This window comes from Macaca mulatta, chromosome 11, assembly GCF_049350105.2.
Source record: "Macaca mulatta isolate MMU2019108-1 chromosome 11, T2T-MMU8v2.0, whole genome shotgun sequence".
NCBI classification, from domain to species: domain Eukaryota; kingdom Metazoa; phylum Chordata; class Mammalia; order Primates; family Cercopithecidae; genus Macaca; species Macaca mulatta.
The window spans coordinates 75,982,604-76,009,699 of record NC_133416.1 but is presented as its reverse complement, the minus strand read 5'-3'; the positions used below and the strand labels follow the sequence as shown (position 1 = coordinate 76,009,699).

At 43.1% G+C, this 27,096-nt stretch overlaps 1 protein-coding gene across 6 annotated transcripts in view; it reads left to right on the top strand.

The window, feature by feature from the left end:
- Positions 1-27,096, top strand: part of CPM (carboxypeptidase M) — a 78,666-nt gene that overhangs the window by 43,747 nt on the left and 7,823 nt on the right. For 2 of the 6 annotated variants that reach the window (XM_077954701.1, XM_001117353.5), the window contains exons 3-7: positions 1,414-1,511; positions 15,753-15,925; positions 17,318-17,502; positions 18,212-18,382; positions 21,982-22,134. In XM_077954701.1, the coding sequence (XP_077810827.1) occupies positions 1,414-1,511; positions 15,753-15,925; positions 17,318-17,502; positions 18,212-18,382; positions 21,982-22,134 (780 nt within the window). The remainder of the gene's footprint in view (positions 1-1,413; positions 1,512-15,752; positions 15,926-17,317; positions 17,503-18,211; positions 18,383-21,981; positions 22,135-27,096) is intronic. The other 4 variants (XM_077954703.1, XM_077954702.1, XM_077954705.1 and 1 more) reach the window with 2 other exon arrangements.

Sequence of the window (27,096 nt, the reverse complement as noted above, 5' to 3'; positions counted from 1 at the left end):
CTTTTCATCAGCCCCCTCCTTGGAAAAAATTACCCATTTGCTTTTTTATTCTATGCCCACAACAGTACACTACACACACATCTATGATATGTCACACTCTGGTATATGCTTGTGTGTTGCTATTCTCCGATAGACCAGAAATTCGTTGGGCATAGAGCATGTGGCTTATTAAGAGACAAGCAGTTTTTGTTAGTGGGAGGAGCACTAGAATTGAAGTCAAATAGACTGGAGTTCAGTTCTTGGCTCAGGGACTCAAATCACAGCCTCTGATTGGCAGTGTGATCATAAGCCCTTTACTTAATATTTTTGAAGATCAGTTTTTTCATTTGTAAAGTTTGGTTAATAACCCGTCTCAGTGGGTCATGACAAGGGATTACTTGAGATTACCTGAGCCTAGAGCAGCACACATAATATCTGCACAAAGCAAATCCTCAGTGAGCTTTCGTCTCTGCCCTTTCTTGCCCAAATCAAATAGAGCTAAGACTTAGATGCTTTCTTTGGGTTGTGGTTCCCAGTTCACCTGACAGTACTCACACATATCAAGGATGCTCCCAAGGGGCTGTGTCACATCAGCATTCAAATGCAGAATTCAGGATCTCCTACTTTAAAAACAATCTCCCTTCTGAGTCACTTTTTTTTTTTTTTTTTTTTTTTTTTTTTTTTTTTGAGACTGAGTCTTGCTCTGTCACCCAGGCTGAAGTGCAGTGGCACAATATTGGCTCACTGCAAGCTCCACCTCCCGGGTTCACGCCATTCTCCTGCCTCAGCCTCCCGAGTAACTGGGACTACAGGCGCCCGCCACCACGCCCAGCTAATTTTTTGTCTATTTAGTAGAGACGGGGTTTCACTGTGTTAGCCAGAATGGTCTCAATCTTCTGACCTCATGATCCACCCGCCTTGGCCTCCCAAAGTGCTGGGATTTTGGGTGTGAGCCACCGCGCCCAGCCCTGAGTTACTTTTATTGTTGTTTTTTCTCTTTCCTTGTACTGTGAGTTATGACACCCTCCCAGTCAACCATCAACTAGGATTTAACTTTGTATAATTGTGTAAATTAACAAGATCCTAGGAGGCTCCAGGATCTCAGAGACTCCAGGATCTCAGAGCAAAGTATGTACACATTTTAGAAGAATAACATCTACATCCCCTAATAAGTCTTCAGCTTTTAAAAATCACGTTCTAAAATAATAAGTGAAATATTTGTGCTGAATTGAAAGGGTTTCCATAAATTCTGGCAGTAAACGAAAAGTGTTTTAAGCACGGAGATATTAGTCATACAAACTTAAGTCACCATGAAACATTCAAACGATCATGTGGGGGAAGCAGCATCCTGTTTCCTAGTCTCATTCTCCCAGAGTTCATTTGTCATTTTAAGAGACAACTTACTTTTCCATCTTTTCTTCTTTTCCTGTAAAGGTAGAAACCTGTGGGTTCTTGTTGTGGGGCGGTTTCCAAAGGAACACAGAATTGGGATTCCGGAGTTCAAATACGTGGCAAATATGCATGGAGATGAGGTACGTATGTGGCTCGAATTTCTGAAATGTCACCAGAGAAGCTTCCCCTACGGTCTCTTGAGCTCTGTGTAAATGCTACAGAGGAAGCTTGGGAAGTCTCCAGCATGCATTGTAGCAAAGAAGCAAGGCCTGGAGAGGTCTTCCTGTGAGGCCTGTGGGAAGTTAAGGAATCAGGGTCCAACAACCACCACAGCCAAATGGTTGTGTACCCAGCGCCCTGTCAGAGTAGCTGGAGCTTGTTTTGTGTTTGGGGCCGAAAGAACAACAGTTCCCCAGCCCTGAACTTCTGCCAGCCAATCCCTGCAATCTCCTTTCTGGGTTGAGTTTTCCAACCTCCTGGTCAGCGTGAAGGTGACCCAGCAAAGGAGCTGTATTATATCCGAACCCACAACCAGATCTGGCTTTTCAAATGCTTTTGTTACTCTCTCTCAAATCTAATACTCAGGGTGTTCAGTGCTCCAGTTTAGACAATCACACTTGGGATTCTCCCCTACTCACCATTCAACAAACACTTGGCTGGGTGCAGTGGCTCATGCCTATAATCCCAGCACTTTGGGAGGCCACGGCAGGCAGATCACTTGAGGTCAGTAGTTAAAGACAGCCTGGCCAACATGGTGGAACCTTGTCTCTACTAAAAATACGAAAAATTAGCCAGGTGTGGTGGCGCGTACCTGTAATCTCAGCTAGTCGGGAGGCTGAGGCAGGAGAATTGCTTGAACCCAGGAAGGTGGAGGCTGCAGTGAGCCAAGATGGTGTCTCTGCTCTCCAGCCTAGGCGGCGACAGAGTGAGACTCCATCTCAAACAAACAAACAAACAAACACAACACACACACACACACACAACCACACTTTTAAATTCCTTAATAATATCTTGCCTCTTTTCCAACTTAGCAGGGATAAACTCTACTTTTAATTAATTTTTAGGTTCCTCAAAATATCATTTACCACTGTTACCTACACAGCCATTCTTGCCAGGCAGTTGAAGATGTTCACGTCTATTTCTCACCTTGCTTCCTCAGCATATTTTGAGACCATGACAACCGAAATATTTTCTGTTTACCAGGACTCTATAAAACTGAGCAATCAAAGAGTTCCCAGCCATCACAATAAGGAAACTTTGCGCAGGAATATGGGTATTACACTGTAAAACACAACTTGTAGCTTTAGGGACTTTGTCATTTACATGCATATTCCAATAAGTACTATCTGCTGACTTGTTAAAACACTTCTGGATTTGCAATAGTGCGGGTGGCATGCTCTAATCAGTGCTGAGCTTCCTGTTCTGACTTAGGCCTCCCCAAACTCTATAGGAACCGGATCCACCTTTCATGGTACACTCTGCCTGCCCTTGCCAGGCATGCTGCCCAACCTGTCCTGCTGAGAGAGGATACTTCTTGCAGCTGCAGCTAAGATGCAGGCACCTGCCCCTAACAAAGGAGTAAATCTTTGAACTCGATTTTGGGATGGGTGCAAGTTTAGTCCGTCTGTGACTTTTTGAGCATAACGGGCGGTTTCTTTAAAAAAGACTGCGTTGCAAGGAGTCTGACCAAAGTTGGTTTTAATAAAACAACTGTTCATTACAGACAGCAACTCAGACTGCCTTTCCCTTTCCCTTTTGCTATCTAGTCTATTGATCAAGGTCCCTCAGAATGCTTTTTTCTTTTCTTTTTTTTTTTTTTTTTTTCTGAGACGGAGTTTTGCTCTTGTCTCCCAGGCTGGAGTGCATTGGCATGATCTCGGCTCACTGCAACCTCTGCCTACAAGGTTCAAGCAGTTCTCTTGCCTCCTCCTCCTGAGTATTTGGGACTACAGGCATGCACCACTATGCCGAGATAATTTTTTTTTTTTGTATTTTTTTTTTTTTTTTAGCAGAGATGAGGTTTCACCATTTTGGTCAAGCTAGTCTCGAACCCCTGACGTCAGGGAGGCCCTGACGTCAGGGGCCTTTGGGAGGCCCACCTCAGCCTCCCAAAGTTCTGGGATTACAGGTGTAAGCCACCACACCCAGCTCAGAATGCATTTGTATTTAGTAGTTTATTTATTGCTGGCATTTCAGAGGTTCCAGCCATCTACTCAGAAATTAGTCGTCAGAACTGAAACTCCCAAAGATAAGCAAGAGTCCTTTCCCTCACCTACCTCCAAATTTGCTTATTCTTTCCATGCACTCTCTTAAATTTCTGGCATCTTGCTGTCTGGGTAGTTGGTGTATTGTTCAAATCAGGGCTCGCGAGTGCACTCTGATTCTTTGAGAAATGCTGAGGGCTGAGACTAGGCAGCGAGGAAAAGTCCCAGTGTATTTTGGGGTGGGAATCTGAAGCACTGTTACCCCCTTATGTGTCCCAGCTCATGGCAATGTCTGAGGGCTCTATGGGGCTAGTAAGAAATTTATTATTCTGAATTTGAGAGCTTATCTATTCTGCCCTCCCCATGCCGCTAGGAGTTGAGAAGTCCTTCTGAATACAGGATCTAATGACCCCCTTTTTCCTCCCATAGATCTTTTGAAATTGAAAGCATTTTTAAGAAGCAACAGAGCTAACATTTTTGGGCAGTGGTTCTTAACCTTTTTTGGATGTACTCCTTGCTATTCTCTTATAAATTTGACCTCTGACTTCAGGGCCTGTGGATTATCTAGGAGTTTATGGACCTTAGGTGGAGAATCCCTGCAGGGAACACATACACACTGAGTGTCAGGGTGGACAGAATTGGCCACACTATTTTTTAAATGAGACCCCCACCCCCACTGTGTGTGTGTGTGTGTGTGTGTGTGTGTGTGTGTGTGTGTGTGTGTTTCCACACTTAGTACCATGGCTGGATGACAGGGAGCATCAGCTGCATCAGGGAGACTCAGCTCTGCTGATTACACCTGCCATTTTCCCCGATGTATTTTTATTTTACTTATTTATGCCTTGTTTTGGAATTGGGTCTTTTTTTAAATTAGAAATTGGTGGCCAAAAAGCATATGAAAAAGTGTCTAACGCCGGGTGCGGTGGCTCACGCCTGTAATCCCAGCACTTTGGGAGGCCGAGGCGGGCGGATCACAAGGTCAGGAGATCGAGACCACGGTGAAACCCCGTCTCTACTAAAAATACAAAAAATTAGCCGGGCGCGGTTGTGGGCGCCTGTAGTCCCAGCTACTCGGGAGGCTGAGGCAGGAGAATGGCGTGAACCCGGGAGGCGGAGCTTGCAGTGAGCCGAGATCGCGCCACTGCACTCCAGCCTGGGCGACAGAGCGAGACTCCGTCTCAAAAAAAAAAAAAAAAAAGTGTCTAACAACCCTAATCATCAGAGAAATGCAAATCAAAAACCACAATGAGATACCATCTCATACCAGTCAGAATGGCTATTAATAAAAAGTCAAAAAATAACAGATGCTGATGAGGCTACAGAGAAAAGGAATCACTTATACGCTGCTGGTAGGAATGTAAATTAGTTCAACCACTGTGAAAAGCAGTGTGGTGATTTCTCAAAGAACTTGAAACAGAACTACGATTCAACCCAGCAATCCCAATATCTACCCAAAGGAATATAAATTGTTCTGCTATAAAGACACATGCACACATATGTTCACTGGAGCACTATTCACAATAACAAAGACATAGGGTTAGTCTAAATGCCCATCAGTGGTAGACTGGATAAAGGAAATGTGGTATATATACATCATGTCATACTATGCAGCCGTAAAAAAAGAAGGAGATCATGCACCTTTGACCTTATCCTAAGCAAACTAACGCAGGAACAGAAAATCAAACACTGCATGTTCTCACTTATGAGTGAGAACTAAACATTGAATACACATGGGCACAAAGAAGGGAACAATAGATATTAGCACCTAATTGAGAATGGAGGTTGGGAGGAGGGTGAGGATCAAATACCTACCTATTAGATACTAAGCTGATTACCTGGGTGATGAAATAATCCATACACCAAATCCCCACAGCACAAAATTTACCTGTAGAACCAATCTGCACATGTACTCCTGAAACTAAATGTTAAAAAAAAAACAAAAGCAGGCCAAGCATGGGGGCTCACGCCTGTAATCCCAGCATTTGGGGAGGCTGAGGTGGGTGGATCACCTGAGTTTAGGAGTTCAAGACCAGCCTGGCCAACATGATGAAACCCCATCTCTACTAAAAATACAAAAATTCGCTGGGCACGGTGGCGTGCACCTGTAATCCCAGCTACTCGGGAGGCTGAGGCAGGAGAATCGCTTGAACCCAGGAGGCAGAGGTTGCAGTGAGCCGAGATTGCACCACTGCACTCCAACCTGGGCAACAGAGTGAGACTGTCTCAAAAAAAAAAAAAAAAAATTACAAGATCAACATATGTTCATGTTAGAAAAAGTATAAACAAAACATTATATACTGACCTTCCCAAAATTAGTGCTCCTAATTTCTTATTTATTTTTCCAGATATTTGTGTGTGCATGCACTTTTACCAAAAGAGACTATGCTATTTGCAACATTTTTAGGTAAATACTAGCTACGTTTTTGTACCAATAAATCTTTATTCTGTCTTTATCTTATCCCCTACTTTCTAGTTTCTCCAATTGTCCTCAAATGTCTCTAAAATTACCCAAATCAGGATCCAGTCCTGGCCCATGCATCACATTTAGTGGATATATTAGATCTCTTGGATCTCATTTAATCCAATGTATTTTTATTATGATACCAGGCTTGATAAAGAGCCTAATCAGTTGTCTGCCCTATAGAATGTCACATATTCTGGATTTTTGGTTTGGTTCTTTATAGTATCATTGCAGTTGTACCTCTAGTCCCTGTCTTTACTTCAAAGTGGAAATTAAATCTAAAGGTTTGTTGAATTTAGGCAAAATCTTTTTGGCTAATACACATCTTAGGAATTGTGAAGATAGGTTCATTTGATTGATGCTGAGGGTTCAGGCTAATTCACCTGGCTACACTCAGGAATGCCAAAAGCAAACTCTGGGTTGCAAAATCAACTTAAAATGGCCCCTTTTCAGCCAAGTATTGTTACAAAATAAGTAAAGTTAAACCCACTCCACATTTTGCATGAATTTCCCGTATTCTGTTATTCTCGCGAAGGTCCTTGTTCTACTAGGATCATGGCTCCTACTGTAGGTATTTTTTTTGTCTTCAGTGACCTTCCATTGTCTCACATGCTTTCTATGGCACAGGCTCACTATGCCACATTAATCAGGCTGGCAAGTTGCCTCCTCAAACAGTGCTTTATAAGAAAATAATAACAATAGCTAACATTTCTTCAGCACAGATGACTATAAGTGCTTTTTAGGCCTCGTTTCTTTTGATCACCTCTGCAGAAGGCATGTTTATTAGCCCCATGTACCATGAAGGGGGCCCAGGTTTGTGCTTGGTCACCAGCTGTGGGAACCCAGAGCCTGAGCACCAGGCCTTGCCTGGCTGTGGATCCACTCCTTTACTCTCTCTTCTCTGTTTTTAAAATGTTCTGTTTTATGGTTTTAGTTATTAAGTATAGATCTATGATCTATCTCAAATTAATTTCACTTGGATGGATACTAAGTTGTTCCAGCACCATTTGGTGAGAGGATTTGGGCTTGTTGGTTCTGTAAAAAAGTAGCAAACTCTCAGAGGGCAACACTGGAAAAAGTATCTTCCAGTCACCTACCTGTCCCTTTCTTTCCTCTACTCTTCACTTCTCTCTCCTTGATTGCTGGGGAGCTAACAGACAAAGCGCTCATGGTGAGCCTTTGTCACCGATGTTTATTCATTTTTCAGAGCAGCATGGCAGAAACATTTCTGCGGTTCTTTCTCATTTTAATAAAGACTAGTAGGTGTTTTTCTGGTTCATCCAGGCACACACATTATTTGCACACATATTGGCATGTTGGATTGAAGCCTCAATTCTAGGTTTAATTTACACAACCTCCTAATTTACATCACTTGACATACCTATAGTTGAATCTTTTTTTTTTTTTAATTGGAAGGGTTGATGCCAGTGCAGGTTGAATGGGGTTCTCTACCATTCCCTTATGCTACAGATATTCAGATTGCCTGGGAATGGGGTCCTTGTCTCCTCACCTTCCCCCATCCCCTCATTCTGCTCCTGGCTTGCTGCGTAGTAAACTATAACCAATACTCTAAAATCAGAGCTATGCTGAAAACTGGGACCATGCCCTGAAACCAGGAGCATCTAACATCCTCAGCCTGAGTGTGGATGCAGAAGAGACGCCTGGGAAAATCTTCCCCAGCCCTCCCTACTCTTTGTTTTGTGCCTGTCTTCTATGCCGTGTTTTTCAAATTTTGCAGAAAAAAATACTTTTCTTGGGTAATCTCTAGGTTGGTAAGACAGCTCTAATTTCTGCCTAATGGAAATATTGAAGCAAGGCATGACTGTGTGCTCAAAGAATTGTGTGCCCAGGCCAGGCATGGTGGTTCATACTTATAATCCCATCACTTTGGGAGGTCAAGCTGGGGAGGTTGTTGAGGCCAGGAGTTCAAGACTAGCCTGGGAAACATAGTAAGGTCTTGTCTCTAAAAAACAAAATATTTTTTTAATTAGCCAGGCATGGTGGTGCATACCCATGGTCCCAGCTACTCAGGAGGCTGAGGTGGAAGGATTGCTTGAGCCTGAGAGGTTGAGGCTACAGTGGGCCATGATCACACCACTGTACTTCAGCCTGGGTGACAAAGCGAGACCCTGTCTTAAAAAAAAAAAGAATCGAGTGCCTAGAGTTTTAAGCCAACTCTAGTAACATTAAGCAAAGTATTTTAGGTCAGAGCCTAAGTTCAAACCCATGTTTCCTTGACTTCAGGGCCAGTGGTCTTAATCACTGTACTGTAGAAGTAACTGTTGAATATGTTTGTTAAATAATTTAACTAAATTGCAATTATTTTTTCTTTTGGAGTTGGGGTCTTGCTTTGTAACCCAGGCTATAAAGCATTGGTGTGATCATGGCTCACTGTAACCTCAAACACCTGGGCCCAAGCAATCCTCCTGCCTCATCCTCCCACGTAGCTAGGTCTAGAGGTGTGTGCCACCACACCAGGCTGAGTTTTTTATTTTTTGTAGAGATAGGGTCCCACAGTGTTGCCCAGGCTGTTCTCAAACTCCTGGCCTCAAGTGATCCTCTGGCCTTCGCCTTCCAGAGTGTTGGGATTATAGGCTTGAGCCATTGTGCCCAGCCTAAATTGCAATTCTGCTTTTTTGGGGAGGTGGGGGATAGGAATTTTTTTTAAGCTTTCATTTCTTAAAGATCAATGAATTATTTTTACTGTGATAGACTTGATATAGGCTTTTGTAACTGCCCAACAGATTCATTTTGCCTGTTGCCCAGATAGAGCAGATGTATTAAGACAGGGGAACTGCGATAGAGAAAGAGTTTAATTCATGCAAAGCCAACTGAACAGGAGACCGGAGTTTTATTATTACTTAAATCAGTCGCCCCAAAAATTCAGAGGCTGGGATTTTCAGGATAATTTGGTGGGTAGGGGGAGAGACAGTGGGGAGTGGTGATTGGTCAGGTTGGAGACGAAATCATAGGGCATCAAAGCTGTTCTCTTGTGCTGAGTCAGTTCCTGGCTGGGGGCCACAAGACCAGATGAGCCAGTTTATCGATGTGGGTGGTGCCAGCAGATCCATCCAGTGCAGGGTCTAAAAAGTATCTTAGGTTTTACAATAGCGATGTTATCCCCCTGAGCAACTGGGGAGGTTTGGAATCTTGCGGCCTCTGGCTGCATAACTCCTAAGCCATAATTTCTAATCTTGTGGCTAATTTGTTAGTCCTATATTCAGGAAAAGGCTATTATCATCTTTGTTTCAATGTTAAACTATGAACTATGTTAGTTTAGCCTATGCCCAGGAATGAACAAGGACAGCTTGAAGGTTAGACGCAAGATGGAGTTGGTTTCATCAGATCTCTTTCACTGCCATAATTTTCTCACTGTGATAATTTTTGCAAAGGCAAAAATTTCACTTTTGAAAAATTCACATCACATATAGAATTTTACGTTTGTGGCATTGGTTTATAGTTTATGGTTTTCCAGAAATATAGGTTGAAAAGAAAAAACATTCCCTGGATAATAGTGGCCATATTTGTCAACCTAAAAATAAAGAGATAAAGGATAAAATTTTCAACACCTTCCAGGTATAAAAGACAGTTTATGAGATATAGTTTGCATGTCTAAATGTTTTACTTAGGGGGTATTTTAATGGTTCTCACAGACAGTGGCACACAATATCTGAAATTATGGCCGTTCTGGAAAATCTGGAATGTATAGTCAACATGCAGTAGAGGTTCCCAACTTGTCATTAAACCAAAACACAACATTAAAGCTTGTCTTTCTAAATGCCACTTCCCAAGCTCCTTTTTCTACCACTGTCCCAGGTGATAGCGAAATGTCCTCAGTAATGCTATGTAGTTTGCATAATTAAGTTCTTTCTTTTTAGATTTAGGCAGAGCTCTTTGTTTTCCAGGTGAAATGTCTAATTCATTTTAAGCATGTTTTAAATTAATTAACTTTTTGGTGAGGCTGGGCCAGGGTGACCAGATAGCCCGAGTCCCTGTCATGAGCGGAATTGTTAGCCTGTACCTCTATAAAATTTGTTCGGTGTTTAAAAATCCTTCAGATAAAATAGCTTGATCATTTGTATATCTCCCCTTACAAAGCACCTTAAGTCCTTATGTGAATTTCAGAAAGTTCTTCCTCAGGATAGTCCTGACCTTATAATGAATTGCCAACAGTAGTTTATTCACAATTATTTATTGAATACATGATAGACAGGAGCTGGACAAGCTATACCAGGAACACAGGGATACAGAGAAAAACCGTGAGGGTCCCTGACTTCGGGGCTTCAATGGTGGAGTTGGAGAAGGGGAGGTCAGTCAAGGTCAACCAGGTGATTGTAACGTGTGTGACCCGCATTAGATAACGCAAGTGTCATGGTGAACCTAGACTTGGGAGGCCAAGAAAAGTATGCTAGATAAATGTCATGTTTAGGCTGATATTTGAAGAAGAAGAATTAGCTCGGCGGGTCAGACAAATAACTTAAATCTATAACACACACACCACTGTGGAGCCCCGTAGCGCAATGACTTTCCCGCCAGAAGCTGCATCCCAGTTAAACAGATTCCATTGTTAGGATAGCTGAAGATTCTCTCTCTCTCTCTCTCTCTCACACACACACACACACACACACACACACACCCCACAACACTGTCTGGGTTGTGGATTGTTCCTTCAAAAATTTTTTTCTATTTTTTTATAAACAATCTGTGAAGAACCAGAACACTCATTTTTATCTGTGTGGCAAGTTCCAACTTGGCTGAATTGAACTGCAGCCGATAGAGAATGCATTTTCTGCTTTCTGGGTGATTGCCATTTTAACCACCGGATGAAGGAGATGGAGTGAGTCTCCGGAGGCCCGTGTGTCCATCAGGCCCCCGTCTCTTCATGACGGCTTCTCCCTGAAGTTTGTGCTCTCACAGGAAGGAAGCCAGCATGCTGGGTGAAAGGCTGCCTGGGCAATTGGAGAGTCTTTTGACCACATTCTTTTTTAAAATTTGGACTCTCCAGGGTTTCCTGTCAAAGACTTAATTTTCAATGAAGGGAGGTTTATACATAAAACATGAATGAGTGTTTGAGACATTTATATTAAGGTTGGGGAGAATTAATTTGAATAATATTTGGCATAAATCTGCTGTTACAGAAGCAGGAAAAGATGGCCCAAAAAGAAAGGAGGATTTTGTTTAACTGCCTCTGAAATTTCATCTGTTTACCTCAGCGTTTAAAAAATTATCTGACGCTTAGTTGGTTCTTTATCATATTTTCCAGATTTTTATTTACCCCTGCAGTTGAGAACTTGTGATTTGTTGTGGAATATTGAGACACACAGAAAATACTTTGGTTACATACTTGTTTCCCTGAAAGAATCATGATTTTATTATTTTTGTAAAAATGACATAGGTTTTCTTTAATTTAAAAAGAATAAGAGGAAATAAAAATCATTCAGAATACTGTACCCAGAAATAGCCATCATTAATATTTGCCAGACATCATTCTAGACATCTATATATTTCTGTAGTAAGAGAATGAGAGGAATTAAAAGAATATAAAATAAAATGTGTCATATATTGTATGAAATTGTATTTTATTTGAATGAACAGAAGAATAAAACTGAAGTGAAACAAAAATAATTGGTGAAATTGATACTTTCTCAAAATAAGAAATTGATGATCACATTTTTCTTTTTTTCTTTCTTTCTTTTTTTTTTTTTTTTGAGACAGAGTCTCACTGTTGCCTGGCTGGAGTGCGGTGGTACAATCTCAGCTCATTGCAACCTCCAACTCCCAGGTTCAAGCGATTCTCCTGCCTCAGCCTCCCAAGCAGCTGGGATTACAGGCACCAGCCACCATGCCCGGCTAATTTTTGTATTTTTAGTGGAGATGGGGTTTCACCATGTTGGCCAGGCTGGTCTCGAACCCCTGACCTCAGTTGATCTGCCCAGCTCAGCCTCCCAAAGTGCTGGGATTGCAGGCGTGAGCCATCGTGCCCAGCCCCAACTTTTATATTTCGTTCTTACCCATACTCCCAAGACTGCTTAATCCAATTCTGTATCCAACAGAATACCAACTCAACCTAGCTCCTAATCATAGCTTCTTTACTCTTCCTTTTCACTTTCTTTTGGTTGGGTGAATTTCATTGCCAACTCATGTCTTGATTATTTGCATGCTGGAGAATGTATGGTTCAGATAGCTAAGAGAGAAATTCACATTTAGAGTCACATGGGGATTCTGATATCATTTCCTCTCTGTTCTTGACTTGGGACTCACATAGGTCAGGGATTTTTGCCGATTGAACCATACTATGGCCTCTAACCAGCATTTAGACATTTAAGGAACTATAGGACTCCTGGTCACTTCCTCCTCACCTTCCTGTACCTATTACTCCCCAAACCCTTCTGAGAAAGCTCCTTAAACCAACTATCCTTTTCACATTTTTTTTGTTTTGTTTAGTTTTTAAGATGGTGTCTCACTCTGTCACCCAAGCTGGAGTGCAGTGGCGCGATCTCAGCTCATTGCAACCTCTGCCTCCCAGGTTCAAGCAATTCTCGTGCCTCAGCCTCCTGAGTAGCAGGGACTACAGGCACCTGCCACCATGCCCAGCTAATTTTTGTATTTTTAGTAGAGACGGGGTTTCACCATGTTGGCCAGGCTGGTCTGGAAGTCCTGACTTTGGGTGATCTGCCCACCTCAGCCTCCCAAAGTGCTGGGATTACAGGCGTGAGCCACCATGCCCGGCCCCTTTTCACATTTAAAGTTACTGTCACAGTTTTATGTTACCAGCTCCTCCCCGCTGGCTTTAGAGCAGGTCATCAGTAGCTCATCGAGGTTACTTCCAAAGGTGCTGGACCTTCAAAAGCCTGTTATATCTTCAAATTGGAACCCAGTGTGGGGTACAAGTGACTTTTTTGGTTATTAGCTTGTAAGAACTTTTTCCAGTGACAATTTTGACTACAAAAACAAAAATCTGACTGGGCGCAGTGGCTCACACCTGTAATCCCAGCCCTTTGGGAGGCTGAGGTGGGCAGATCATCTGAGGTCAGGAGTTCGAGACCAGCCTGGCCAACATGGAAACCCTGTCTCTACTAAAAATATAAAAATTAGCCAGACAAGGTGGTAGGCGCCTGTAATCTCAGCTACTTGGGAGGGTAGGTAGGAGAATTGTTTGAATCCAGGAGACGGAGGTTGCAGTGAACCAACACGGTGCCACCGCACTCCAGCCTGGGTGACAGAGTGAGACTCTGTCTCAAAAAAAAAAAAAAAAAAAAAAAAAAATCAAGGTAGTAGAAGAGGAAGATAAAAAATGAGTAGGAAAAAAGTTGAAGTCAGGATTGGAAATAACCTCACTCTAAATTTTTTTTTTTTTTTTTTTTTTTTTTTGAGACAGAGTCTCGCTCTGTCTCCCAGGCTGGAGTGCAGTGGCGCGATCTGGGCTCACTGCAAGCTCTGCCTCCTGGGTTCACGCCATTCTTCTGCCACCACGCCTGGCTAATTTTTTGTATTTTTAGTAGAGACGAGGTTTCACTGTGTTAGCCAGGATGGTCTCGATCTCCTGACCTCATGATCCACCCGCCTCGGCCTCCCAAAGTGCTGGGATTACAGGCGTGAGCCACCGCGCCCGGCCCTCACTCTAAATTTTATGGTGTCTGTGAATCTATAATTCATATATCCCAAGTTTTCTTTCTTTCTTTCTTTCTTCTTCTTTTTTTTTTTTTTTTTTTTTTTTGAGACAGGGTCTCACTCTGTCACCATGCTGAAATGCAGTCGTGTGATCTCAGCTCACTGCTGCCTCAACCTCCTGGGCAGCACAAGTGATCCGCCTACCTCAACCTCCTGAGTAGTTAGGGCTACAGGTCTGTGTCATCATGCCGGCTAATTTCTTATTTTTGTAGTGATGGGATCTCGCTACATTGCTCAGGCTGGTCTCGAGCTCCTGGGCTCTGCCTTAGCCTCCCAGAGTGCTGAGATTACAGGCATGAGCCACTGCCACCAGTCCCAAATTTTCTTAGTCCCAATTTCAATTATTCTATGTTCATTAGAATAACAGATGTTTAAAGTGTGATCTCTTTATGTGCCAGTGAGGGAATCAAGTGAGAAGTGGTCATCCAAGGATCACTTATCCTTTGTCACAATGTTGAAATCCTACAGTGAAATCATGACTGGAAATTCTTCTGAGGCTCCATGAAATCTTTTCTTGCACAGCGTCTATATGAATGTGCCTGCAGCACTCTCCTGCTTTTCTCACCTGCTGCCCCTGAGTTCTCATTTACTAACCCCTCAACAACATCCATTCTTCTGAAGCAGATTCCTTGAACCTAGAATGATAGGGAGAACTTGATGTAGTCTAAGCAGATCTTCCTATGATAAGGCTGACATTTAAATTACTTTTTTTAAATAAGGAAAATAATGAATCTCTCTCCTGGGGAGAACTTATAAAGCAAGATCTCTTACAGGCCTTCAGTTTCCCAGGCCTTATTGATATGTAAGCTAATTTTAGGTGGATATGACAGTTTTTAACATTTTAATAGTCATGCTTTTACTTAATGTATATTAGAAATATATATCTAGAAAAGTGATAATGATATGAAGTTTCATGTTACAAAATAAAAGATAGTATATAGATAATATGCAGATATGGCAAAGAGTTATGAGGATGATGTACAAATGACTAAAGTTTCAGAAATCAGAAATACATAGATATGGCCAAAATTGCACAGATGTGCAACAGGAGAACCAGGAAATAAGCAAATGTAAAAGTCAGAAACCTACTTAAATTATGCTTGTTACAAACTTGGATTTTTCCCTATTGAAATCTGTAGTCTGATACAATAGCGCACATCTGTAGTCCCAGCTACTTGGGAGGCTAAGGTGGGAGGATCACTTGAGCTCAGGAGTTGGAAGCCAGCCTGAGCAACATAGCAAGACCCTGTCTTAGAAAAAAAAAAAAAAAAAAAACTACAATGCGATGATTCTAAGTCGGGGTTATCCACCAATACATACATGATAAGCTTCATATGCACCATGCATTCTCAGGGAAATACATGATTCCTGTGCTTCTCTGTAACTCGACCTCTTGCTCTACCACTCCAGAAGATACCTTGGAAGGCAACCAAATGAAAAATGTTATAATAAGAATCATTATTCCATCTGGGCGCAGTGTCTCATGCCTGTAATCCCAGCACTCTGGGAGTCTGAGGCAGGTGGATCACTTGAGGTTAGGAGTTCAAGACCAGCCTGGCCAACATAGTGAAACCCGTCTCTACTAAAAATACGAAAATTAGCTGGGCATGGTGGCACATGCCTGAAATCCCAGCTACTCAGGAAGCTGAGGCAAGAGAATCACTTGAACCTAGGAGGCGGAGGTTGCAATGAGCCAAGGTCACGCCACTGCACTTCAGCCTGGGCGACAGAGTTGAGAATGTCTCAAAAAAAAAAAAAGAAAAAGAAGATGCATTTTCCACTCTAATTCGTTTTTGCAATGTGTAAACTATTTACAAATAGATACTTTAACTCTTACTAACATTTTTCAGCACACCCTATGACTGCTCACCACCTGATTGCCACTTGGCAGAGCATAAGCATGCTTGAGAAAGAATGGTCTTACAAACCAGTTTGGGTCTGAGATACCATGTGTAGAGACCCCTGTTGGGGAATTTGCGCTGTGGGAGTGCTTTCCTTATTGCCTCTGACCTAATAATGTCCTCTTTTCTCTTTAACACATACAGACTGTTGGGCGGGAGCTGCTGCTCCATCTGATTGACTATCTTGTAACCAGTGATGGCAAAGACCCTGACATCACAAATCTGATCAATAGTACCCGGATACACATCATGCCTTCCATGAACCCAGATGGATTCGAAGCCGTCAAAAAGCCTGACTGTTATTACAGCATCGGAAGGTAAAGAGGGGCTGGTCTGTCTGTACTTCAAAACAAGCAACGCAACAAAAAGGCTCCCGTCAGGCACCTGTTGGCCTTGGCAAGAGGAGTTGTGTCATGGTGAGAGCCCTCAGCCGGTGTCATGTCGCTGATGTGCCAAAGCTCAAGGCACATCAGGGTTGCCCCTGGCTTGCAGGAAGAAATGCAAATAAGGCTACTTTGCACGGGTGCCCGCCTAGCCGCTCCATCTTCATTTGCCACTCCCTCTCCCTCCCCTGCCTCCTCCCCTCGGGGCCTCCTTCCTGGAACTACCAGGTGCTTTCTGACCTCAGCGTTTTACACACACCATTTCCTCCCCCTGCCTAAACAGCATTTCCTCCAAGACTCTTTCTCCCGACCTGTCATACACTAGATTCCCTGATAAACTCTCAGATCACCTGGCACTTTACTGTCAGAGCACAACTTTTAATATCTGATTTCTTGCTTCGTGTCTCTCTCCCCACTACACTGCAAGCTACCTGCAGGCAGGAATCCTGTCCATTACGTTTGTCGTCGTTAGATCCCCAGTGCCTGGCAGAGTACCCAGGCCCTTGGTAATGACTGGTCGATTTATTAGGCCAGTAGTCCAAGAACTAACCATAACCAAGAGGGGGTCTTGAAGAAGCTCTGATTTAAATGGTTTATTTTGTTTCAAGCTGCCTTGGGAGGTTTGGAATTTCTCAGATGTCTAATGTACATTCATATGTATGCAGTTTATACATATGTGTTTGCTTTACGAAAGCTGAACAAAATCTCACCACTTGATTCCCTCCAATTTTAAGTTTTTCTAGCATATTTAAACATGGCCGTTCCACATTTCACAAATACTTTCGTGTAATGTGTTTACTGTTGTTTCTGTTATCAGTTGCCACTTAATGAACCACCCCAAAATTAGCGACTTAAAGCAACAGCCTTTTTCTTTACTGTTGATTCCGTAGGTCAGGAATTTGGGCAGGGCAGAGCAGGGATGGCTATTCTCTCTGCCACAGGTCTGGAGCTCAATTCTGGTCTTTCTGAGACAATTTACCTGGAGCCATGGACTCTCCGTGGGCTCTCTACGTGGCTACTATTGGGATCTCAGGGTCCTAAAAGGGAGCATCTAAGAGCAGAAGTCCCAAAATACAAACACTTACCAAACCTCTGCCTGCATCACAATAGCTAGTATCTCACTGGTGAGAGCAGATCACAAGGGATGGGATGCCATGGGGTGTAAGTGCCAGGTGTGGGTCATAGCAGGCCACCAGGGCAGTTATCCACCACACCCATACTCACATTTGGAAAGACACCTGGAGCCTAAACCAAAGGGCAAGACACTGTAAGAATCCACTCCCTCATGCCCTATCAATAAGCCCTAAAATATTCTTTCTTTTAAAGGGAAAATTATAACCGGTATGACTTGAATCGAAATTTCCCTGATGCTTTTGAATATAATAATGTCTCAAGGCAACCTGAAACTTTGGCAGTCATGAAGTGGCTGAAAACAGAGACGTTTGTCCTCTCTGCAAACCTCCATGGTGGTGCCCTTGTGGCCAGTTACCCGTTTGATAATGGTGTTCAAGGTAAGCAGGTACGGGCCCGGGTCTGGCTTCCTAAGTCCAGAGTGGGGCTGAGACTCTCTGCCTCTGGGTGGGGAATCAGCTCTCCCTTCCCCACTTAACTTCTCCGGCACGGTGAAAAGAGCTTCGTGTTCCCAACCCTAGCCATCCTTCCTGGAATTCTTCAACAGCAGATGGGCAGTGTGGCCGAACTGACAACCCACAGCTGGACATGCATCAGTGAATTAGTGAAATTTAGATTCTAGAAAATACGATCTAGTCAGATTTTGATTCTCTGACAAGAGACAACATGGCTAAAATAACATAAGACTGGAACAACTCATTTTTTTTTTTTTTTTTGCTAATCATATGGACAATAATTGTTGACTCTTCTTAAAACTCTGTGGGATGAGGACCCAAAATATTACAGTAGCTTTAATTCACCCCCATAATACCTAATGAAATTGTCTTTACCTCCAGAAATTAGCAAGAGTGACTAAGAGGACACTTAATTTTTAAGCTGATTTAGGAGTTTGGATTTGTATCTGACTTATTTGGGGGCTATCACCTTGCATATGTTTATTATAAAGTAGAAAGAAGAATAAAGGAAGCATTCATGGAGGTGGGTAAAGGATTTCTCTCTAGGGAAATTAGAGCATCGGTGTGTGATGTGATTATGTCTTCGCTAATATGGTGTTTGTGTTTCCTCTTACTCTTACTGCCCCTCTTGCAGCAACTGGGGCATTATCCTCCCGCAGCTTAACTCCTGATGATGATGTTTTTCAATATCTTGCACATACCTATGCTTCAAGAAACCCCAACATGAAGAAAGGAGATGAGTGTAAAAACAAAATGAACTTTCCTAATGGTGTTACAAATGGATACTCTTGGTATCCACTCCAAGGTGAGTTTCTCTTCATTTCTTCCATTCCCCTTATTGCCTTCACCCAGAAGTACCAGCTGGTTTATTTTGATCCAGCAGTTGTTAAAAGAACTTTAGGCACAATAAGCCCTTCACTGTGTCCTTATCAGCTGATATCATAAGGGCAGTGGGTGACTGATCGCTTGAGAGATGCTCAGACATGTTTCTCATTACCAAGGGCCGCCTTCATTCAGTCAGTCACTTATTCTGTGTCTGCCTACTGTGAGCCAGGAATTGTACCAAGAAAGATGAACAAGACACACACCTCACCCTGGAATTGAACAGGGGAGACAGACACGCAGATAAGTAATGGTGATAGCAGTGTAATTAGAATAAAAACAGATTTAGAAAAGGTGCAGTGTACCCCAAGGGTGCGCAGAGCCAAAACACAGTAAGGAGTAGTGAAGACCTTGGAGAAATGTGATACTTACATCCCATCTAACAGGGACAGCTGCTACTAGATCTAGCTAATTATTGCCATGCAGCCTTGGGGAGCCAATACTGCCAGATCTTGCAGTTTGTAAAAAGAAGCTGGATTTGTACATGAAGTATCATGATTTTAAAGCCATTTTGCAGGCTCAACAAAAGAGCTCTTCAGACAGGATACAGCGGGAGGAGGGCCCCCAGTTCTTCACCCTTGGAATAAGACGGCCAGGTAAGGGGCAGGATGAGATTGCTGTGTAGGCAACATGGAAGGAGAGAGATTCTTATTAGAGGGAATAATATAAACAGAAACCCGGGCTAGGAGGGACCTAGGATGGAAGGACAGGAGGAAAGACGGTGGACTGGAACTGGATTTCCATGCCTCAGGGGAAAACATTCCCTTTTAGACTAGTTAGCCTGACCCCACCAACAGCAAGCTGCAGCGTGCATTTCTGCATGCAGGCCACTTCCAAAGGTGCCTTCCCTAATTGTCACTTTGGATACACAGGCTTTCAGGTAATCTTGCAGCACAAGCTGGTATTTTTATGCCTGGGTGGCTCTCTGTCAGTTTTCCAGGTAATATAAATAAGCATAGACCACAACTGATAGGCAGTAGGTTCAGGCAGCATTCTAAACGTCTCTCTCGTGTCCAAGATACAGCCCCCTCTCCTACCTTAGGGCTCCTGCATCGTCCCTGCTCGCCACAATTTATAGCTAAGAAAGGGCCCATCCTGTCCAGTGGCCAAGCTATCCTTCATGTTCACTGTCTAACTTTCTAAGGCAAATCCAGATGTGTAGGAAATTGGCTAGGAGCGATTGCTGCTGGTAATTGTTCCCAAGTGTGCCTGTGTGTGAGCTATGTATCCTTCTCAGACGAAAAACAGGTGAAGCCAGCTGCCTTGAGGAGCCCAGAAGAATGTGCCTGGCCTGGCCTGGATGTTTTGTTGGCCAGGCCTGACCCGCCTTATCCAGAGCTGCACTCTCCACGCTTGGCAGTCTCAGTCCTGGCTATTTGCTAGGGATCCATAATGCATGCCTGTTTTGCTATTTAAATTTTTTCCACCTGAGACACGTCCAGCCACAGGCTTTGTCTTGTTTTCTTTCCTCTCTTCTTTTTCCTTCTACTACTTTTTGGTGAAAATGAGGTCAGAGAGAAATACAAAACCTGCAAGGTAAGTAAAGGAAATAGAAAGGACAGAGAAATTCTTCCTGGCTGGAATCTGGGCCGACTGGCCTACATAGATATTACTTAATATTTAAGTAATATTTTTATATCATATTTTGACCACTTTCTTAGCATTAAATTTTTTTTAAAGAAAAAAGCTCTTTTATTTTTGTTTTATTTTTAGAGATGGGGTCTTATCATGTTGTCCAGGCTGGCCTTGAACTCCTAGCCTCAAGCAGTCCCTCCCACCTTGGCCTCCCAAAGTGTTTGGATTACAGGCATGAACCACAGTACCTGGTCTAAAATTTTTTTCTAGTTCAGTGCTTCCAAAATATCCTGATGAAACTGAGAATACATATTTTCTTGGGCAGGTATCAAGTGTAACAAATTAAAATCTGTCAGAAACTACTTCCTCAAAAGTTACTATATTTCGTCAAATCCAAGATACTGTTGATTATAAAACCCAGTGTACCACCAAGAAAGAAAATAAAATATTTTCAGTTAAACTAAAGACATGATGTTTTTAGCCATAAAAATGTTTAAGACACATCCCAATTCAGAGATATTAAAGTATAAAAAATGTTGCATCTTAGGCCAGGTGCAGCAGCTCACACCTGTAATCCTAGCACTTCGGGAGGCCAAGATGGGCACATTGCCCAAGCTCAGGAGTTCGAGACCAGTCTGGGTGACATGGTGAAACCCCGTCTCTACCAAAATAAAAAAAAAAATTAGCCTGGCGTGGTGGTGCACGACTATAGCCCCAGCTACTCAGGAGGCTGAAACATGAGAATTGCTTGAACCCGGGAGGCAGAGGTTACAGTGAGCTGAGATCGTGCCACTGCGCTCCAGCCTGTGCAACAGAGCAAGACTCCATCTCAAAAAAAAAAAAAATGTTGCATCTTAGAAAATGTAAAATGAAGGCCACCACGGTGGCTCATGCCTACAATCCCTGGGCGACAGAGCAAGACCCTGTCTCAAAACAAACAAACAAACAAACAAAATAGCCAGGTGTGGTGGCGCACATCTGTAGCCTCAGCTACTTGAGAGGCTGAGGCAGGAGGATCGCTTCAGCCCAGAAGTTTGAACTTACAGCGAGCTGTGATTGCACCACTGCATTCCAGCCTGGGTGATGGAGTGAGACCATGTCTCTATTTAAAAAAAAAAACGGAAAAACAGAAAAAGAAAGTACGAAATGATTATAACCCTTTGAAAGCAGGGGACCAGAGGAGAGAATTGGAAAGTCAGCATGAGCAGTGGCAGCATGGGCTGCACAGGGGGCTGGGCCTTTCACCTCTGAGAGGCAGTGCAGCATTCTTTCTTTGATCACCAGGAGCACTCTGGCATATTGGGAAGCCCACAGGGGCTGGCGGAAGGTGGCCTGCACTCCAGTGTCTGCCATTTACTGGCCGTTAACCCCTGGGCACTTTGTGCTTAACATCTGTGATCACGTTTCCTCATCTGTAAAGTAGGGGCAGTTGCTGTGAGGATTAAATGAGCTGATACGAAGCACTTCATACGGTACCTGGCAATAGTGAATGTTGGCCATGATTCCCCCAAATTAGTGTGCTTAGCTTTACTTAGTAAATGTATTTATAAAGGATTTGTAGAAATATTTTTAAAGGAATCTTATTCTAGCTTATATCCATTTAAAATGTAATTTAAGAAACAAATGAAATTCAAAGAATCACTTTTGTGATGTAGGATTTCAAAAAATAAAAACACAAAAGGACGCTTCCTTCACCCCTCACTTAATTTTGGTGCACAGTTGAACTTCAGTCAGCTCTGATCCAGTTACCCATATGGGGATATTTAGGATTGTCTGGTCATGCCTGGGTAATAAAATGTCAAGCCCTGATTTTACAAGCTAATGTGTCAAATTCATCTTTTCCTGTTTACATGTAGCTGTCTGATTCACTTGTCCCCAAAAGGCACGTGAAACTTGGCTCCACTCCAATTTTAGACCCTAACAAAAATTAAATATGCTTGTGTTTAGGTGGAATGCAAGATTACAACTACATCTGGGCCCAGTGTTTTGAAATTACGTTGGAGCTGTCATGCTGTAAATATCCTCGTGAGGAGAAGCTTCCATCCTTTTGGAATAATAACAAAGCCTCATTAATTGAATATATAAAGCAGGTGCACCTAGGTTTGTAAAATCTTCTTATTAATTCCCTAGTAATACAAAATAGAGCATCTGGCAAGACCTCTGGGTTGAGTAAACGCAAGCCTTTATTTATGCTGTGTAGTTACAGCCTCGTTTCAGTGCCAGATCTGATGGTTAAGAATTCTCTCTGTGTGAGTATCTGCAGTGTGTGAGAAATGCAGTGCCCGCTCGTTCATAGAAAAGGAAGTATGATGCGTGTTCCTTTCATATGAGGGTATAAAAATCCAGAGAACCAGCCAGCCGTGGTGGCTCACGCCTGTAATCCCAGCACTTTGGGAGGCTGAGGTAGATGGATCACCTGAGGTCAGGAGTTCAAGACCAGCCTGGCCAACAAGGCAAAACCTCATCTCTACTGAAAATACAAAAATTAGCTGGGCGTGGTGGCGCACACCTGTAGTCCCAGCTTCTTGGGAGGCTGAGGCAGGAGAATCACTTGAACCTGGGAGGTGGAGGTTGCAGTGAGCCGAGATGGTACCACTGTACTCCAGCCTGGGCGATAGAGTGAGACTCCGTCTCAAAAACAAACAAACAAACAAACATCCAGAGTCTTCCTAATTTTACATGTCGAATGATCTAGAAATCTGGCAAGATATCAGGAAAACAGGCTTCTACTCTGTTACATCATGTCCCATTTAGAAAAATACTATGTTTGCTTGTCACCACACAGTACCAAGGACCCTGAGAACACTGGACATACCACTTTGCATTTTTTCCAGAATTGGGGTGGTGAGCTAGCACCATTGCCTTCAACCCCTCTTACCTCTGAACTCTGCTAGATGTCCTGGTGCTAAGAATCTTGCCAGCCTGTTTCCTGAAGGCTGACTGGCCCTTATCACAGATAGACAGACTAAATGTGGCAGAGAGTGGTAGCTCTCAAACATGCAGCAGACGCACTGGGAGGGCTTGCTAAAACAGATTGCCAGGCCCCAACCTGGAGTTTCTGTTTGAGTAGGCCTTAAATGATTACTGCCTTCCCACATGATGCTGATGCTGCTGGTCCAGGGGCTATACTTAGAAAGCCATTGTACTAGAGAAACACACTACTTGAGATGATGGAATCTTGTGCAGTTCAAGTTTATTAACCAGGTGGTGTTTCTTTGGGCAAGGTGTGGAAGGCTCTTCTATATTTATAGAGGTAAAGTTATCTTTCTCTATTCAGAATGGCTTGAAGAGAGAAATATATCAGGAATGGCATAATAGCTATGATACCACATAGAGTGTGTGTGTATGTGTATGTGTGTGTGTGTGTGTGTGTAGGTGTGTGTGTGTGCATGTGTTGAAAAGGTTTGCTGCATGGGCCTACTGCATAATTGCATAATTCCTGGAATTTTCTGCATGATTCACAGCAAAGCTTTCCTCCTGCTACAAAGAAGATGGAGAAGGATGAGGGAAGGGAGCACAAAGCCAGAGGGCTAAGTGCAAGGATAATTAAGGACCCTTCCTGGGCCACACATCCCTAAAAGGGATGCCCCTGCCCTCTTTCATACCTGTGTCCCCAGCCTCCATCCCCTGAACTGAAGAGGAGTACACAAAGATTACTGGTAAACTCACAGCGCTATGTCTAACTGGCTGAGTCGTTCATGGACTAGGTTGACTCCCTATGATAGGGGATGTTATGAAGTATCGTTCTTTCTCACTAGCATCTTAACAAAGACTATAAACTTATTATTGGAACTTTCACCTTCATTATGTCATCAAACGTTGTCTTGGGTTCTCTCTTGCTTAGTATTCTGGTATTTCTTTCTCCACTGGATTTTCCTCATGAGGCATGTCATGCATTAATCTAACATTTCTATTATATTTCTACTTCTATTGATCCTTTAGTTTGTTAATCTATTACTAGTATTATTATCATTATCATTAGTTTAGAGACAGGGTCTCATTCTGTCACCCAGGCTGGAGTACAGTGGCGCAGTCATCGCCCACTGTAACCTTGAACTCCTGGGCTCAAGTGATCCTTCTGCCTCAGCCTCCCAAGTAAGTAGGACTACAGGTGCACACCACCACGTCCAGCTAATTTTTAAAAAAATGTTGTATAGAGACAGAATCTTGCTATGTTGTCCAGGTGAGTCCCAAACTCCTGGGCTCAAGCGATCCTTCTGCCTAAGCCTCCCAAAGTGCTGGGATCCCAGGTGCGAGCCACCGTGACTGGCTCTACCTATTTTCTGAAATTCATTCTTCACCAGTATCAACATGGTTATGGGGATTCAAGTGAACATCAGATATGCTCTGTGTAACTGCACCACTATTTTCAGAACCTCAGTCTAGCTATAAAGATTATTTACCAAGCACTGAATTAATGTGGGCTTTGAAGAATCATGTTGATGTAATATTGCCAGGGAAAGAGCTTTGTGGACTGATAAATAACATACAAATTGCAGCATACCTATTGTTATTATTTTTAATAATTTGGAAGGCTTACCAGTCCATTTGCACTAGGTTTTGTTTGTTTGTTTTTGAGACGGAGTCTTGCTCTGTCACCCAGGCTGGAGTGCAGTGGTGCAATGATCTCGGCTCACTGCAACCTCCGCCTCCCAGGTTCATGTGATTCTCCTGCCTCAGCCTCCCAATTTGCTGGGATTATAGGCACCCACCATCATGCCCGGCTAGTTTTGTATTTTTGTAGAGACAGGGTTTCACCATATTGGCCAGGCTGGTCTTGAACTCCTGACCTCAGGTGATCCGCCGGCCTCGGCCTCCCAAAGTGCTGGGATTACAGGCGTGAGCCACCATTCCCAGCCCATTTGCACTAGGTTTTATAAAGAATGTTTATCTAGCTGTCTCTATAATCAGATGTAAACAACTCACTCAAAAAATACATATATTGGCACATCAACCCTGCCCCCTTGTGGTTTAAGACAGATGCATAACATGGTTTAATAATGAAACCATATTTCAAAATACCAATACAGTGTGGTTATTATTCCTCCCTACTAGTACCCAATAAGAAACTACTGAATATTTTGTTTGTGAAGAATGGCAGCAAACACCCCTTTATTGGTATGGCTCTGGTTTAAGGACATTATTGATATTTGTCAAGCTGCATTGCATTTACTGGTTCCATTATACCAATTGCTAGGATGCTTCTGTGTTTCTGAGGTTTTGACCCATCTGGAAGTCTCTGAGCCACCTTGTCTGGGAAGGAAAGGCCTTCTGCTTTAGTGGAAGGGCCTTGCCAAGAGGGCAGAGGCTTAGGTAGAGCCCAAGCTGTTTTGTCATCTGGCGATGTTTGCAATCTTGAGCAACCGCTTGTCTGTAGTGTAGTCAACAGAAAGTTGAGAGTAATAGCATCGGCCTTGCCTCCCACCAGCCTGTTGTAAGGTGTCAGTGGTGTTATTCTTTCAGCTAGAACTCACTGCAGACTTCAGCTGAAACTCGGGCCCTTGGTGCCGTGTTGTCCTGCTTAGAGGATGATTTACTAGGTTCAAGTTGAGTTGAGGGTGTCGGCAGACATTACGACCAAGGTAGCAAAGGAGGGCAAGTCTGAATTCTAGAGGCTTCGACTGTCTTGCTCTTCCCCATCTCCGAGGAGAAGCAAAGATGAGCCAGATACGGTGTTACCTGCTGTGGCCCTGTCTCTCCCCTGGACTCCTCAGAGCAGATCTGAACCCAGAGAGCAAGGGAATAGCTCACAGCATCCAGAAACCTAAGTAACTTGGGCCTAAAAGAATCTGGTATGTGCTGAGTTCCAGAAGCCTGTGGGCCACAGATGTGGATCTATCATCACATCCAAAATAGGAGGCAACTGTGACCATGCGGTGGGGACATGGGCACAAGCAAGCAGTCTCCTACGTACTGTCCCAGCTCCGACTCTAAATCGTGCCCAACAAATGCAGAATTCTAGTTCTTGCCCATTTCCAAGGGAAAATGAGCTTTACATTTCTCCTGTGTGTCTCCCCATCTGGACACAGAATTTGTGTCTCAGATTTTATGTCTTCTCATTTGTGTAGTATCTGAGCGGTTTTCAAATTTTCATTTTTCTTTTAATATAATAGTGTTGGCTCTCTCTGCGTCTCTTGGGGTCTACCAGCCTTTTTTCAATGTTTCAACTTCAGCATATAAAAATAAATAACATTTTCTGGTAAAACAATTACTTCCCTCTTAAGTGAAAGGTTTGGTGGTGTGTAGACAAAATATTGTAAAGACATAAACAAGCTAAAGCATGCTTTTATTTGGCTGGTGGGAGGGGTTTTCCTTTGAATATAAATTCCATACATAAGCATGGTCTGTGTTTGCCCAGTAAGAGTGATATTCACATACACCAGGCTTCCATAGCTGGAATAACCATCTTTAGGTTTAGGTAAGAGTCATATGAAAGTGAGTCTTTGGGCCTGTAATCCTGGCATTTTGGAAGGCCGAGGCGGGTGGATCACTTGGGATCAGGAGTTTGAGACCAGCCTGGCCAACATGGTGAAACCCTGTCTCTACTAAAAATACAAAAATTAGCTGAGTGTGGTGTCAGGTGCCTGTAATCCCAGCTACTTGGGGGGCTGAGGCAGGAGAATCGCTTGAACCTGGGAGATGAAAGTTGCAGTGAGCTGAAATGGTGCCACTGCACTCCGGCCTGGGCAACAGAGGGAGACTTCAATTAAAAAAAAAAGAAAGCGAATCTTTGGGTTATTAGGGGATGATGAATGAGGGTCAAATTGGAATATAAAGACTTTCAGACATTTCTTCAAATGCAAATTGTTCTTCCTTTTTCTATCTTTGAGGGTAAGCAGACCGCAGGTTAACTGGAGCTTTGATTCAGCTGCAGCACACACTGATACATAGGTGATGTTCAAGTACCTGAGGCCGTCCAAAATCACTGTCATGTGACTGTCAAAAAAGTCCAATCTGTTATTAAAATGTAACTGCTTCTAGCCAAGAATAAATTTGCTGCCTTTTTTTAAAGGGTACCATGACATTTTTTTTTTTTTTTTTTTTTTGGTGTCTTCTGCCAAG